The following is a 17,198-nucleotide window of genomic DNA, read 5'->3' as shown; positions in this document are numbered from 1 at the left end:
GCATCGTGAGTTTGAGGGGAGATGTTAGATAATATTATTATATATTAGTAGTAAGGGTATTTTAGACAACTCTATTCTTTTATATATATATTCATTGTAACCCTATTAACTTTAGTTTGATTCATTCTATGTTATGAAACTCTATTGTTTCTCTTCTTCCTCTTTTCATTGTTAACTGTTACAACTTAAAATAAATCTATTCAAAGTTAAATGTGACACTCTTTGACATAAGTTTAAGTTTTCTTCATACATATAGAATGACACAAAAATTCTACATTCAAACATAAACTCAAGTTTGTTTTACATGTATATATATATATATATATAAATATAAATAGATTATAAATATAGATTCTATCATAGATCAATTTTGTATATCATTTCAATGGCCAAATTGGTATTCAACATGAATGGTACGGCACATAAACAAATTGTATTAATTATTTATTATCTATAAATTGCAAGGCAAGTCTTTTGTTATCATTAAATATAAAAAATGAATTACCCTAATTAAACATAAATCCTAATTTTAGAGTCCCACCACCTTGCCACAGTGAAGTGCATTGAGTGGAATTGGGTACTCATCTCTCCATGAATTTGCCGAGGAATAGACTCTAAGATAAAATTGCTGGCCCAAATACTGTCTAGCCCAATTCTCAGACCTCACATTCCACATTCCTACATTGTCCAATGGCATGTATAGTGCAGTCCATGACTTTGGATACACCTGTGTAAAAATAGCATCCAAATACAAATCAATAATCATGTCAAAACCCAAAATAAATGAGTCTCATCCATTGGGGCCAGATCCTTTTAGGCCACCCAAAATTGGAGGAGTAGAGAGAAAGACTCATAGAATAATATAATACTACACTTTATAAAATATTAAAAAAAATTAAAGAAAAGTAATGTATCTAATCTTAATTTTAAATTAAATATATTAATTTTATTTGACAAATTTCTACTTAAATTTTAGGACAATAGGAGTATTATTTTATTTTATGTATTTTTTATTATCATACTAAATTGTTTTTGGAGTTTTTTTGATAACGGAAAAAGATATCAATTTACTCCTAAATAAATGCATAACTTTAGAGTGTAAAATAAATATTATCAGCTATCGATTAAAAGTTAAATATTAGTATCATATTTATATCATAATAAATCAAAAATTTATTAGAATAACAACATTTAATTGATTCACACTACACTTTGTTCATTTTAAAAGAATCAAATTTCCGAAAAATAATTTCAATAGAAATGAAATTGCCTCCTATAAAAATGAGAATGAGAAGTTGGATTTGCTTCTACCTGAACAGTGCAACGAGAAATTGCATCTATTAAATTGTAGCTTAGCCTGCTTGCAGGTGACCATTGTCCTATATCCATCCTGCAAATTCCCATAAATGTCCTTATTATTACCAGAATGAAAAGAACAAAAAAATAATCCATTAAAGAAAATCATAAAATAATTTTTTTGAATAAAATGTAGTATACCAAATTTAAATTAGCATCTAATATGAGAGTCTTTTATTTTGTCACGTAATCTCAATTTTATAAGTGTATTTTAAATTTAATTATCTCAAATAATAAAATAGCAAGTTTTTTAATGGTTTAAAAGAGATTTATGCAATTACGCCAACAATTGGAAAAAAATAGCATTATTGAATAAAGGATTAAATAAGTTTTTTCATCTTTATAAAATTTTAAAATTTTGTCTTTGGTCCTTCTAAAAATCACATAATAGTTCATACAAAATTATTATGCAAATAGTTTTTATTCCGGTTAGATAATCAATATCTCTTTATGAATAATTATTTTGCATACGTGTTTACAACATTATAGAAAATTCCTCAACAAAAAATGAACTAAAAAACTTTTATCTTGAAATATATGACATTTAAAAAATTTATATTTAATTGATCCCAAATTAAAAAATTATATATTTATATTGATAAACTTTTAATAATGTTCTAAACATATTTTCAAAAAATCATCCAAAATTCAAAGGTCGAAGTATCTTCAGTTTCAGCATAAACTAAAACAATTTGTAAAATAAGTTTATAAGACTAAAACATGTGATTTTTTTATAAAGACTAAATATATAATTTCAAAATTTTATAAAGAAAAAAAAAACTTATTTAATTCTTAAAAATATAACAATCTTGAGTCAAAAAAGAAAAGAAATGAAATTTATTTTTGAGTAGAAATGAAACTCTTATGACGTTAGTTAGTGGTAAAGCATGAAATCTATAGAAGAAAGGAGTTGAGTGAACTTACCCTACTACAAAGAAGAAGTGACCATCAATGTGCCATGATTGCAAAGTGTCTTCAGGATTATGAAACACTATTTCCACATAAGCTCGATAATCGGCCGCCATTACCGAAGTCTGAAGATAACCGTCGCCACCGGTGGGGTTGTCCGAAATACTTCCAAGTGAGAACAATCCTTGGATTTTGAAGTAATCACCCAATTTCAATGGTGTATCACTAGGGATAAATGATACACTATTGATAGCATATCTTTGTTTCCCATTTATAATTGGAGCTGAATTTTGAAGTGTTATTGTTCGTGTTGTGTTTATCATTCCATATTTGTACGTTCCTTGTGGATTTGGTCTTGGTCCACTTGCTGTTAGATTCCCCCTTATTCAATTCATCTTTTAATGTCAGTTTTCAGATATCATATAACAAAAATGTTTGGTATATGAATTAAATATATTAAAAAATACCTAATAGACCGAACTTGTTCAATGGGCCATTCAGTATCAATTGTTGGCCCAAGAGGAAAAGGACCAGAAACAGTTCCTTCTGAGTTTCTGTAATGAAGAATGGATACAACAGTCAACACTTTTGAGGTGAATCTTGTTGAGACAACAATGTAGTAGTCTTGTGGTGGTTGATCAGCAGTAACCAACACAGAATAACTCTGCCCCAAATGAATGTCAATTGAGTCATAAATGTTTTGGAGTGTGTGTGTTCCTTCCACCTCAACAAGCTTCATTTTATGCCCTTGGATTCTGAAATTTATTGATGTTGTAAGTCCCACGTTCGATATCCGGAATTGGTAAGTCTTGCCTGTAAACAATCTAGTACGTTATAATTAATGTCAAACACTGAGACACACGTAAGAGTGTTAGTACTTCGTAGTATCTGGAGAGTGATAAGGTAGTTTAAAGGAACAAATAAGAGGTTATTTGTGGATTCAACGATGACATTTCTAATAACTAATTACTAATATTTGTCATTAAAAAAATGATATTTGCTATGTCTGATATGATATCATATTTCGAGTAAACGAATTGATTGATATTGGTATATACCTTGATCAACCGTGAATGTGATAGGATTGGAACCGTGACCGTTGATGATAATTCCATCAGGGAAAGGAAGGTTATTTCCATTATCTAAAATGGCCCTCAATTCCTGCAAAAATTAAAACAAGTTAAGTGATGATTTATTTAGAATTTCTTAAAGAACTATGTATGACACTGACACTTTAGATTTAGATTGTAGGCGTGTCTGTCACATGTCGATATTTGATACTGACAAGACATTTAGTTATATTCAATTACTTTCATTTTTTTGAATTATTATATGCGACAATGTGTTGGTATGAATGTCGTGTCGGTTGTCCATGTCTATATTAATGAGATTAATAGTTCTTCGGTGAAGCATATTTCTCATCCAAAGAAGCATCTTAACTGTATGACTTTTTTGGTACCAATCTCCTGCCAAAATGGTGAAATCTCCTGATGGAGGATCAAAAGGAACAGGAATCATCGGTCGACTAGCGACACTGAGACCACCGTAACCGCCTGCTGCCTTGTGCAATGCAAGGGAAGGAAAGTAGAAATAGCTACCAATCTGATTTTTTACTTGAAGAGCATATGTGAAGTTCTGCCCTGGAGGAATTGGACAATTTGTACCATACACTCCATCTTGCCATGAGTTTCTCCTCTGCAGCACTCCATTCCTATAGAGTCATATAGTGTCAAAATACTGAATTCTAAGCACATGCATAATAAAATTTATGTATGTACATTGTAGTCTTAGTTCTGATATAGTTATTTACTTATTTTATTAATCAATCATTTTGATCTTAAAATGCATGAAACGCTCTAAATCTATTACAGTAGCACTTTTCTTAGTCACACTTCTGTTTTTTTTAATTACACCCAAATAGTTTACTTACGTGAACTAAATTTTCGTTAATATATGTAGTAAATTAAGTTCATATAGGTCACGTGAACTAAGTTCAAAGATTAAATTGGTGATCAACTAACGTTCAGATATTGTCCAACAGAAAATAAAATACAGTTTCATCCCGCAGTTTTCAAAACTATTTATATCTAGCATACAATATATACTCCAATGAATGATGCCAAAAAACAAAACCAATTTTTTAATCATCCACAACTAATTATGCCATTGATGATTTAATAGTGAACTAAACAATAAGGAGACTAACCAAGAGATTAGGAAAGGTTCATCCAAGCTGTTGAAAACATTGATAATCACATTATCATTTGTCACTGACTCAATCTGTGGCCCTGGAAATTGTCCATTTATCAATATCCCCTGTCCAATTCACACACCATCTATTCATTTCATTCATATATAACAAAAAAAAAAACAAAAACAAAAAGAGGAAACTCAAACAACAACAATTATAATAATGATAAGAATAAGATTGAGAGTAAAGTACCTGTTGTTGAATTCCAAATGGATAAATATCACCATATGTAACATTCCAAGTATAAAATCTATAAGGGTCCTCTCCACTAACACATGCAACAAAAAACACTAACAACAAGAAAACAGAACATGGTTTGAGGTAACCCATTTCTATGTTTTTCCTTCACTATCTAATCTCAAATAATGTTGAAAAATAACAACAAGAATAAGTTTCAACTTTTAAAATTGGAACCAAATGTACCACTCTCAATTCAAAATGTATTTTTATTAAATACAAGTCCTTTTCTTTCCTTTTACCTTTTGCTTTAGAACACATATTATTATTATATAAAGATAGATAATGTCGGTGTATAAAGATGAATGATTCTACTTCAACGTAACCAGAAGAAACCTCTTCTTTGTGGAATAAATGAGTTGTACCAAAATACAATGTACACTTTTAAAGAGCATATCAGCATTAATCTCTTCAGACTGTGCCTTTTTGAATTGACCATAGTCAATTGTATCTTTGATTTCGCACTAAAATTAATAAAATTACATATGATTACTTTAATTTTACAAAAATTAAATTCTATAATTATTGTATACTTTAATTTTGTAGATTTTATCGTGAAATTAATATATGCATTGTATTGATGTTACTTACAAGAAAGAAAGGAAAAAAACACAAAAATCGATGTCCAAAATAAAAAAAATTACCAAAAAATTATAGACCTATTACGACATGTGTTTTTTACCATGCAAAAAAAAAAAACCTTTTAATTTTAGAAGATAATAATAATATTCAACTCACCAAAGAAGTTAACCTTAACAAAAAAAAAAAAAAAACTATACTCTCATATAAGTTTAAATTCAAAGAAGTTAACCTTAACAAAAAAAACTATATTTTCATATAAGTTTAAATTCAAATTTCTATTGAAAGAAGTACCATATTTAATATTCAACGCGTTTAAATAGAATTAACATCATACTAACAAATTATGAAAGAAAAAAAAATTATAACTCTAAAGTTACTCATTACATTTGTAGCTTAAGTACGAGGTTTAACTTTAGTTTTTCTTTTACGTATTTAACGTGCACTATATAAGAAGCAATATGTGAAGAAATTAACCAGATTTAGAATATCATACATCAGGGACGAAAACGTGTAATAGATTCATTCGAATTTCAAATATCTATTACACGTTTAACTGACTTTTGGTCGTCTACGTTTATAAAAATAAACTCATTTTTTTTAATCTATCTTTTTTGTCTCTCACATATTACATATTTTCAATTAATTAATTTTTTCTCCAAGTACTCTTGTGGTATGCTTTAAATGATACTTTATACGAAATAAATTATAAACAAAAATATGTCAAATTATACATTAAAAAATGTTAGTAAATCCATTTAATTTATACAATTTTAATATAAACTTAAATATTACCCTTAGTGATCAATAAGTTGAATAATTAGAAATAGTAAAAAACATAAATTTAAATAAAATGAAAAATATTTTAGAGATATTATCATTAAATATGAAAAAAGTTGTTAGATTTTTGTTTATATTTTATTGGCTTAATTGCAATTTTAACCCTTTATGATTATTGATTCACAAAATTGGACCTCTTATATCTGATTTTTTAATTAAAAAATTTTGACGTGAGATGTTTTAAATAACGTGACATATGATAGGATGATGTAAAATGATTAATACCTATGAAATTTGAATAAAACATCGTAAAAATTTAGATTTCAATTTCGAAATTTGTTTATATTTTTAATTTAATGAATGACATATGAATAATTAATACATATAGATGATTTTATATTATAAAATTGTATGTCACGTCATTAAAAATATGTTAAATCGTTGTTTTTCAATTCAAAAATATGAGAGAGGAATAAAAAATATCGATTTTTAAAATAAGTGGACCAATTACGTAAATTAATAATAATAGATGAACCAAAATTGTAATTAAACATATGTTATTCAATAAATATATAGATTAATTTTAATTATATTTCGTTGTAGAGAAAATATACAGTGACAAATATATGCAAGTATATATTTATGCACTCATAAAACGTGAAAATAATACATTATTAAAATTGTGAATAAATAAATAAATAAATAAAAGTTTAAAATAATTTACAAAAAGATGATGCTATGAATTAAAACAAAATTATTTATTCAAAATTGCTAAAAAAACATTTTTATTAATTTTTAGATGTATTATTTTAATGTTTGATGAAGTAGATAGATATAAATTAATTTATATTTTGCCATATAAGTATATTTAATACATGTCATTTAAAACATGTTGCATGATAGTTTTTAGGGAAAAAAACCAAAATTGTAATAAGTGTAAAGGAGCAGATAATTTGATTTTAAAAAAAGAATGAATATTTTATGAAGTTGATAAAATAGGAGATCAAAGGTAAAATCAAACCTACTTTTAAATTTCACTAGAATCGTGGCATTCAAACAATTCAACAATTGAGATTTATCATGCTGTTAGTTAATATAATACAAAAGATCATGTTTTTAATAAAAAAACATTTTCTTCATAAAGTTAATTAATGATATTCCGTTGTCAATGTATATCATACTAATTTTTTATATATATTTTCAAAAGTTATTTGATTGACTCATTGCATGTAAAATTAAGAAAATAAAATAAAAACTTTTTAATTTTTTCTACCGGGTGATTTAATTTGTTTGAGTTTGAATATATAACGTGATGTATGTCTATTTTTATATATAGAAAGTTCAATAATTTAATCGACAATATAGAATGAAATCATAAATAAAATATTTCAAATAAAGGATAAAATTGAAATAAACAATATCACCCGTAAAGTTAGATATTTGTATATATAAGTATACATATTTTATAATTCAATTATTTAACTAAAATAGAGAATGACTAAATAAAAAATAAAATAGTTTAAGTAAAACATATAATTAAAAGAGGAAAATGTTATAGCAAAACTATACACCCCTTAATATAAAGTCATATACACAATACGGATAGTTCATTTAATTATTAGCTATAAAATAATTGGATCACGGTTTTTTAAGGGTTCGACAGAAAACAATCTACATCAACCAAAATTAAAATTTTAAAAACATAAATAAAAGACACTAGTGAAATCCACTTGTTAGAACAGTAAGTTGACACTATAATTAAAAATAAATAGAACTAACTCAAAAATAGTTTAAAATTTGATTTGAAACATAACTTGTTATACTTAGATTATAAACCAAATAAATGGAACTTATACAAAATGGATAGCTCATTTAATTATTAATTATAAAATAGTTGTATCAAACAATCGATTTTTTAAGGGTACGGCAGAAATCAATCTACATCAACCAAAATTAAAATTTTAAAAAAGTAAATAAAAAATACTGAGGGGAATCTATTTTTTAGAACAATAAGTCGTCATTATAACTTAAAATAAGTCAAATTAATTTAAAATAGTTTAAGATTTGATTTTAAGATTTGATTTGATAATTAATTTATTGAACTTGTTTTCATATATTTATTGTTGTTCTTCACGGGTTTTTGTAAGTTGGGGAATTTTATATCGGTCGTGTATTACTTGTTAATGTGTTTCTGTGTTTATTCTCCATCATTACATTCGGGAAGCATTTATGTGTTAAAGTAAATTGGTACATTGCACAAACAATATTAATTTGATTTTAAACAATCTCAGTGCCGTAGACAATCATGTGAAGTCAGTGCACTCGGATATAAAGTTTCTTCTTTGTCATTGCACAAACAATCATACACATGTGCACATTGAAAAGACTATTGTCCAATATCACGAATCATGTCCTCAAGCCAACTGTCGATATCTTCACAAACTTCTTCTTTTTCCAATACACTTTCCATATTTAACGAATCATCATACCATATCCAATTTGTTAACTCTGAAAAAATCCATACAAATAAGATGATTTCTTGTTTCCTCAAAATGTAGCGGGTTTCCATTTAAACATTTAACACATGAACAATAAAACTTTCCTTCATTTTTAGGAAGTTTTTTAAAGCAAATTGTAAAAACTCCTTCACTCCTTTTTGATACTCTCTTCACTCAAACGATTAACTCTCATCCAACTATGATCTATGACTACTTATATTAAAAATAAATAAATATAAAGATTAAGTTAAAGGACTAAAATTATATTATTCCTTAAAACTTATATAAGTCTACAAAGCATGTTTGGATCTTCTAAAAAAAAAAATTTAACTTATAAAACTCCCTAAAAATATAAATCTTCCTTAAAAAATGGTTTTTAATTATAAGGATGCATAAGCATAATCTCTTATAAAACAGTTAAACATAATTGGATTTTGAGGAAGGCTTATTCACTCAGACTTATTTAGACTTACTACGGATATATTTATACTTTTATCATGACATAAACATATTAAAACCACCAATAAAACTTATAGCTAGTAAGTTTTCAAAAATAGCCTAAGAATGAACACTCGATTAGACTCCCTTGGAGTAAAAATTGAATTATAGGAGGGATATCCTTTTTCAAACCTAGATAAATTTTGCTTCTTTATTGATCAATTTTTTTCATATACATTGTGCACTATTTTCATATACATTCTTAGATACAAATTTCATATCAAACACTAATTCTAATTGGCTACAAAGATAGAAAAATAATGAATTTTCTTACCTATAAACCCTATATGAAGTTTCTTATAAATTTTCATCTCTTTCTACTTCAACTTTATCGATTGTTTTCTTATCTCACACTATGAACTATTTCATAGGGTACTAATATAATTTATAAGAAATGCACAACTCCAACAACAATGTAAAAACACTATAACATAACTTTTATTTATTTTTCTTTATTTCACAAATGTAATACAAGTGTAGTACCCCAATTTTGTCCAACTTATTAAAAATAATTTAAAAAGTAATTATATCTATTTTATTATAATATATCAAATATTATGAGAACTTTAATAAATAATGTATATATTTCTGCCTTTATAATCATTAATGCAAAAAAGGAAAATATATAGCTAAAAGTAATAAATGATGTTCATTTTGTATCATCATCTCATAAAACCACAATTGTAATAACATTAGAGTAAATAATACACAATAATACATATTTAATTAATTAATAAAATAAAAAGTTCTTATTGTCCTCTCTGGTTGTTATGATGCAGAGAGAAGAAGATAAAGCTTTGAGTTTAAAACAGAAGCATGAAGACAATATTCATTAGAAACAAAGACATATATAGAGAGAAACATTAGTTCATTCAAAATCTGTTTTATTTCTCAAACATAAACAGAGAATTAACACACTCAGATAAAACAAATTTTTAAAAACGCAAATGTATCACAAAAGAACTCAGATTATGAATAAATAAAATAAAATATAAAGAAAGAAATTAATGGGGAGCACAAGGGCAGAGCAAGAAAGCAACTAAACAAGTTGAAAAAAAAAAATAGATCTTCATTTGATTTCAAAGGAGGGAATTATTTTTTTGAGAAAATCTGATACTAACAAAAAACACCTAAAAAGAAGAAAGAAAAACCAAGCATAATAGTAGCAAAGAAAAACAAGAGTTAAGGTAAATTTTTTTCTTCTCTCTTTACATTATAATTACTCCTTTTTTTTTTTTTATATATAAAAATGTGAAGTTTTGATTTGTAAGAGTAAAAATAAGATAACATTGTGAATGAAACTAATAAAAAAAAACTAGAAAACTCAAACATTCGACGATGTTATTATGTAATTGTCGTCGCTGTAACAGCAACTATGCCTTTTGAGGATGTTATACTGTCACCATCGTCGCCATAACCACAATCATGCCTTTTGATGTTGCCATACTGTCACTGCCGTTGCCATAACGACAATCTTGCCTTTTGACGCTATCGCGCTCCCCGTCTCAGTCTCCTCCCCTCTCCCGACTTCTTCTTTCTCCTTCTTAATCTCTTTCTCTTTTTTTTTTTCTTCTTCTTCTTTTATTCTTTTTCTTTCTTTTTTTCCAACTGATGCGTTATGCACCAACCCAACAACGGCCACCCCCCTTTTCGTGTGTAAGTACCTAGGATTTCAGTATTATGTTTTTAACTTTTTGTTTTTTATGTTAAGTTGGGCCGGGGTTCTAGAAAAAACCAAATATAAATATGTTCATGTAAGCTCATCCCATTTAGAGTTAATTTAAATAAATAAAAAATAGCTTCATAACTAAATATCAAATTTCATAAAAAAAAAACACAAACAAATATTTCATTAAAGAATTAACGTGATATTTTTTTTAATCTTTGTGTTGTTTGGACACAAGTTGTGACAGCTTGACGGTTCAAAATCTCATATTCACAGATAAATTAAAACTCATGAACAAATTAATAAATAAAATTTATTATGAAACGTTAACTAGAAATGACATCGTGTAATCCATGAGTAGCAGAATACAAATTATACAAACTGATAGTTCTAAAACTGGATTTTATAAATAAATAAATCTAAAATCAATTTTTTAAATTTAATTAATTAGATGTGACATTTTTTTAATCTGAGTTGTTAAGACACAAATTTTACTACTTGTAGTTTTGAAACTCAATTTTAAAATAAAAAATAATACAAAATATTCTTAAGAAGATTAAATTAGATGTGACATCTTTTTTTTTACTCATTGAGTTTTGAGACACAATTTGTACAACTTTATCGTCATAAAACTCACATTTTAAAATAATTATTCAAATAGAACAATTTTTTTTCGTCAATTTTTTATTTATTATAAATATCAAAACACATTTTCTTTAAAAACATTCAGCACATCCATATTTTCTACCCAAGAACTACGTAGCTTTGATTTTTCCATCGCATCAGGAGATACATATGAGCAAGATCACATTCTTGTCAAGCACATTAATATTTTTTTTGTCCTTTCTTTCTTAAGCACACATTTATTCCAAAATTATATTTAAAAGAAAAATTGTTATTCATATTTAATAATAAGGAGAAGTAAATATACTTAAGTTAATATTAATTTTGCACAATTAATTATAGGTAACTGTATTTTAATGGATGTCGTAGGATGCTAATAACTTCCTTACGCATAATCGACTCCATAATTCAAAATTTGGTTTCAACGACCTTTTTTTTTTCTTTCTATATTTAAGGATTTTCCCAATATTTTCCCTATTTTAAAATAAATTTTGGTGGCGACTCAATTGAATTAAAAAAACACTCGAAATTTTAGGTCGGGACAACAACAACTAAATCTAAAATTGAAAAATAAAGAAACTGACATAAACTTGTCAGCTGTCGCGTCCGGTTTGTCCGCGAAAAAAGAGTCGCCACCAATTTTATTTTTATTAAAGGAAAAATTGGATAAAACCTAAAATAATATTTTTGAATCAAAAATTTGGATTCGGGAGTCGATTACGAGTAGGGAAGTATTATCGCCCTACAACGTCCGTTAAAACGGTTACCCTATAATTAATTATATACAAACTATTTATTTATCTATTTACTTATTTATTTATTTTTACCCCAAAAAGAATAATAAAAAATTAAATTATTTACATTTATGAAAGAAAAAAATATTTGTTTTATTAATTTGGTTTGACAAGGGGAAGACCTTGCTCCTACGTATCCCCAGGTGCAATAGGGAAATCAAAACACACGTAGTTCTTGGGTAGAAAATATTTATGTGTTGACCGATTTTATTATATTTTCTATATTTGATTTAAAGTAAAGAAAAAAAATTAATTCTTCTTTTAAAAAAAATAACGTAATGTGGCGGTATGTGAACGGGACAGATGGATACGACGGTGAAATAATCTGTTAAATTATTTGATCGTACGTTGTCGGATATGTCGCGACACAAAGGCCACCCATGATTGAGAGTGAGTAATATGGTGTGACGAGCGAGGAGGAATTTCATTCGGCGGCCGCGACCATTAATTCTAATCCTAAGGGTGAAAACATTTATCTGTTGTTATGATTTTTTTTAGTTGATAAAGACGTATTATGAATATTATATTACAATATGGTGAAATTTATTTTCTCGGCCTATAAACATCAATTAGTTATATTTTTTATTATTATTTTTGTGTTGCAAAGAAAACAATTTTAGGATTAAACGATTCTTGAAAAAATAAAAGCTTTACACATGAGTTTACTTTTTACAAACAGGAAAAAAATAGAAAGCGAAATAAAATATATTTAAAAAAAGATGCAAAAACAAAACAAAAGACTAATAAGCAGAAAATTAGAGAGAAAAAAAAAGAAAAATTATACCTTACTCCTGAATTGTTGTTTTGCTAGACCGATTGTTTCAAGATCAGATTTTTTTTCTTCTCTTTTGCCAACTAATCTCTCTCTTTTTTATGTGCTCTCAATTTGTGTTTTCAATTGTGCTCCTTTTGTCTTCTTGTGGCCGACTATTTATAGACTTTTGGGTATAGATTTCAAAAGACAAAAGAATAATTGTCAATTGATTACCATTAATCTATTTTTGTTGGTTTCTTTTCTTTTAATTGGCCACAATTATACCGATTCTTATTGCTATTGATTCATTTCTTCGGTTTTCTTTTCTATTCAATTGATCACCATTATTCTGATTTTTATGACCATCAATCAATTTGAATGAATGAATGAATGAATGAATGAATGAATGAATGAATGAATGAATGAATGAATGAATGAATGAATGAATGAATGAATGAATGAATGAATGAATGAATGAATGAATGAATGAATGAATGAATGAATGAATGAATGAATGAATGAATGAATGAATGAATGAATGAATGAATGAATGAATGAATGAATGAATGAATGAATGAATGAATGAATGAATGAATGAATGAATGAATGAATGAATGAATGAATGAATGAATGAATGAATGAATGAATGAATGAATGAATGAATGAATGAATGAATGAATGAATGAATGAATGAATGAATGAATGAATGAATGAATGAATGAATGAATGAATGAATGAATGAATGAATGAATGAATGAATGAATGAATGAATGAATGAATGAATGAATGAATGAATGAATGAATGAATGAATGAATGAATGAATGAATGAATGAATGAATGAATGAATGAATGAATGAATGAATGAATGAATGAATGAATGAATGAATGAATGAATGAATGAATGAATGAATGAATGAATGAATGAATGAATGAATGAATGAATGAATGAATGAATGAATGAATGAATGAATGAATGAATGAATGAATGAATGAATGAATGAATGAATGAATGAATGAATGAATGAATGAATGAATGAATGAATGAATGAATGAATGAATGAATGAATGAATGAATGAATGAATGAATGAATGAATGAATGAATGAATGAATGAATGAATGAATGAATGAATGAATGAATGAATGAATGAATGAATGAATGAATGAATGAATGAATGAATGAATGAATGAATGAATGAATGAATGAATGAATGAATGAATGAATGAATGAATGAATGAATGAATGAATGAATGAATGAATGAATGAATGAATGAATGAATGAATGAATGAATGAATGAATGAATGAATGAATGAATGAATGAATGAATGAATGAATGAATGAATGAATGAATGAATGAATGAATGAATGAATGAATGAATGAATGAATGAATGAATGAATGAATGAATGAATGAATGAATGAATGAATGAATGAATGAATGAATGAATGAATGAATGAATGAATGAATGAATGAATGAATGAATGAATGAATGAATGAATGAATGAATGAATGAATGAATGAATGAATGAATGAATGAATGAATGAATGAATGAATGAATGAATGAATGAATGAATGAATGAATGAATGAATGAATGAATGAATGAATGAATGAATGAATGAATGAATGAATGAATGAATGAATGAATGAATGAATGAATGAATGAATGAATGAATGAATGAATGAATGAATGAATGAATGAATGAATGAATGAATGAATGAATGAATGAATGAATGAATGAATGAATGAATGAATGAATGAATGAATGAATGAATGAATGAATGAATGAATGAATGAATGAATGAATGAATGAATGAATGAATGAATGAATGAATGAATGAATGAATGAATGAATGAATGAATGAATGAATGAATGAATGAATGAATGAATGAATGAATGAATGAATGAATGAATGAATGAATGAATGAATGAATGAATGAATGAATGAATGAATGAATGAATGAATGAATGAATGAATGAATGAATGAATGAATGAATGAATGAATGAATGAATGAATGAATGAATGAATGAATGAATGAATGAATGAATGAATGAATGAATGAATGAATGAATGAATGAATGAATGAATGAATGAATGAATGAATGAATGAATGAATGAATGAATGAATGAATGAATGAATGAATGAATGAATGAATGAATGAATGAATGAATGAATGAATGAATGAATGAATGAATGAATGAATGAATGAATGAATGAATGAATGAATGAATGAATGAATGAATGAATGAATGAATGAATGAATGAATGAATGAATGAATGAATGAATGAATGAATGAATGAATGAATGAATGAATGAATGAATGAATGAATGAATGAATGAATGAATGAATGAATGAATGAATGAATGAATGAATGAATGAATGAATGAATGAATGAATGAATGAATGAATGAATGAATGAATGAATGAATGAATGAATGAATGAATGAATGAATGAATGAATGAATGAATGAATGAATGAATGAATGAATGAATGAATGAATGAATGAATGAATGAATGAATGAATGAATGAATGAATGAATGAATGAATGAATGAATGAATGAATGAATGAATGAATGAATGAATGAATGAATGAAGCGTACCTGTGGGAATTGCCATTGATGAAATCATGGGATGATGATGATAGAGCCAATGGGTTGGGTGATCTTCCTTAGCAAAACACCCTGAAGACCTTGCTCTCTTGATGGGGATAGAGAAAACCAGAGAGTTTTCTCCTTTAGGGTTTTCAAACTGAATAGTCTTGTTGTGTTTGCCTTGGGGACCATTACCCCTATATATAACTATTATTAGTTATATCCCAAATTGCAGTATTTCCAATTCAGCCCCTCATTAAATTAGAAACTGCCTGGTATCTACACTATTAATTTTCATAACTATTATGCTCTTTAGCAATAAACTACTATATATTATTTGACCCCTAGTTTATTGGCTAATTATATAATGACCCTAACACACTTTATTAATTAATTACATATGTGACCCATAAATCTTACAATCTCCCACTGGTCACACATGTATCCTTAGGAGTGTGTTAGACTTTATGACGTCAAAAAATGTCATTATAATTATCTTGAGTATAATCCAAATTGTCCCGTCCATTAATCATATCAGAACATGGAACCAAAGAGGCTTTCGTCATAATAAGCATAACTAAACCCATCAATGATCACCCGTACTGACACAACTAAATGACATAGACCCATTTTTTATTGGACACGACCATTCAAATCATGAATGAAAGAAAGCGCTTATACTTTTTTTTTGAACGTGATATCTTTGATCTCCTTTTTTTTTTTGTCCTCTTTTATTTTCTTTTTCTTCCGTTCTTTCTTTTTTTCTTTTTTGAAGAAGAATTAATATTGTGATGTGAAGTTGGATCTCATGTTGTTGTCTGCCTTGTACTGTAAACAACCTATACTATATCTGATTTTATTGCAATTCATTATATCGAGGTATGAAATATGTTTTACTTTCCAATACATGATAATCATAAGATGCATTCAAGAAAAAAAGTTAAATTATAAAGGTAATAACAATATATATGAATATATTGAAAGAAAAAAAAAGAATATACATAAGATAAAACAAAAGAAATGGGTGGAAGACCCGACTTGGTTGCTAGTAATTCAATGGTAAAGAAAAAAAAAAAGAATATACATAAGATAAAACAAAAGAAATGGGTGGGAGACCCAACTTGGTTACTAGTAATTCCAAGGTAGACTGTACTAACTTCTCATGCGATAATCCGATCCATATTGTTCATTTTGTCTTTTTGAGTATATATTCTTTGTTCTTGTTTTTCTTCTTCTCTCAGGTCGCCCTTTTGGGTTTTTAACCTAACAGATATTTTTTTGTGCACCCTAATTTTTGTCTAGGTTGCCCTTTTAGGTTTTCAACCTAGCGGGTTTTTTTTTTACCCTAGTTTTCGCCTAGGTCGCTCTTTCAGGTTTTCAACCTAGAGGGTATATTTTGTGTACCCTAATTTTTGCCTAGGTTGCCTTTTCAGGTTTTCAACCTAACGGGTATTCATTATTTAAGCATAATACTTTTTTACGGCGTCTGAGTTTACAGGAAGAGCTAAATCTTTTCCATCCATATTCGTAAGGATCAAAGCTCCACCTGAGAAAGCTTTCTTCACGACGTATGGTCCCTCATAGTTAGGAGTCCATTTCCCACGATAATCCTTTTGAATGGGTAAGATTTTTTTCAGCACCAGATCACCTTC

General features: G+C 27.1%; 2 protein-coding genes across 2 annotated transcripts in view; both read right to left on the bottom strand.

Moving 5' to 3' along the window:
* The window catches only part of LOC101512870 (L-ascorbate oxidase homolog), a 5,860-nt gene extending 1,014 nt beyond the window's left edge, over positions 1–4,846 (bottom strand). Inside the window, exons 1-8 of the mRNA XM_004506253.3 lie at positions 4,709–4,846; positions 4,472–4,581; positions 3,706–3,976; positions 3,324–3,426; positions 2,733–3,078; positions 2,281–2,646; positions 1,312–1,390; positions 545–727 (exon numbers count right to left, since the gene is read on the bottom strand). Of these exons, the coding sequence (XP_004506310.2) occupies positions 545–727; positions 1,312–1,390; positions 2,281–2,646; positions 2,733–3,078; positions 3,324–3,426; positions 3,706–3,976; positions 4,472–4,581; positions 4,709–4,846 (1,596 nt within the window). The remainder of the gene's footprint in view (positions 1–544; positions 728–1,311; positions 1,391–2,280; positions 2,647–2,732; positions 3,079–3,323; positions 3,427–3,705; positions 3,977–4,471; positions 4,582–4,708) is intronic.
* Positions 4,847–17,006: 12,160 nt separating this feature from the next.
* The window catches only part of LOC101513196 (uncharacterized), a 1,778-nt gene continuing 1,586 nt past the window's right edge, over positions 17,007–17,198 (bottom strand). The window contains exon 2 of the mRNA XM_073369655.1: positions 17,007–17,194. Within this exon, the coding sequence (XP_073225756.1) occupies positions 17,007–17,194 (188 nt within the window). The remainder of the gene's footprint in view (positions 17,195–17,198) is intronic.

This window comes from Cicer arietinum, chromosome 6 (genome assembly GCF_000331145.2).
Source record: "Cicer arietinum cultivar CDC Frontier isolate Library 1 chromosome 6, Cicar.CDCFrontier_v2.0, whole genome shotgun sequence".
NCBI classification, from domain to species: Eukaryota; Viridiplantae; Streptophyta; class Magnoliopsida; order Fabales; family Fabaceae; genus Cicer; species Cicer arietinum.
This window is presented reverse-complemented; position numbering and strand designations above follow the sequence as displayed.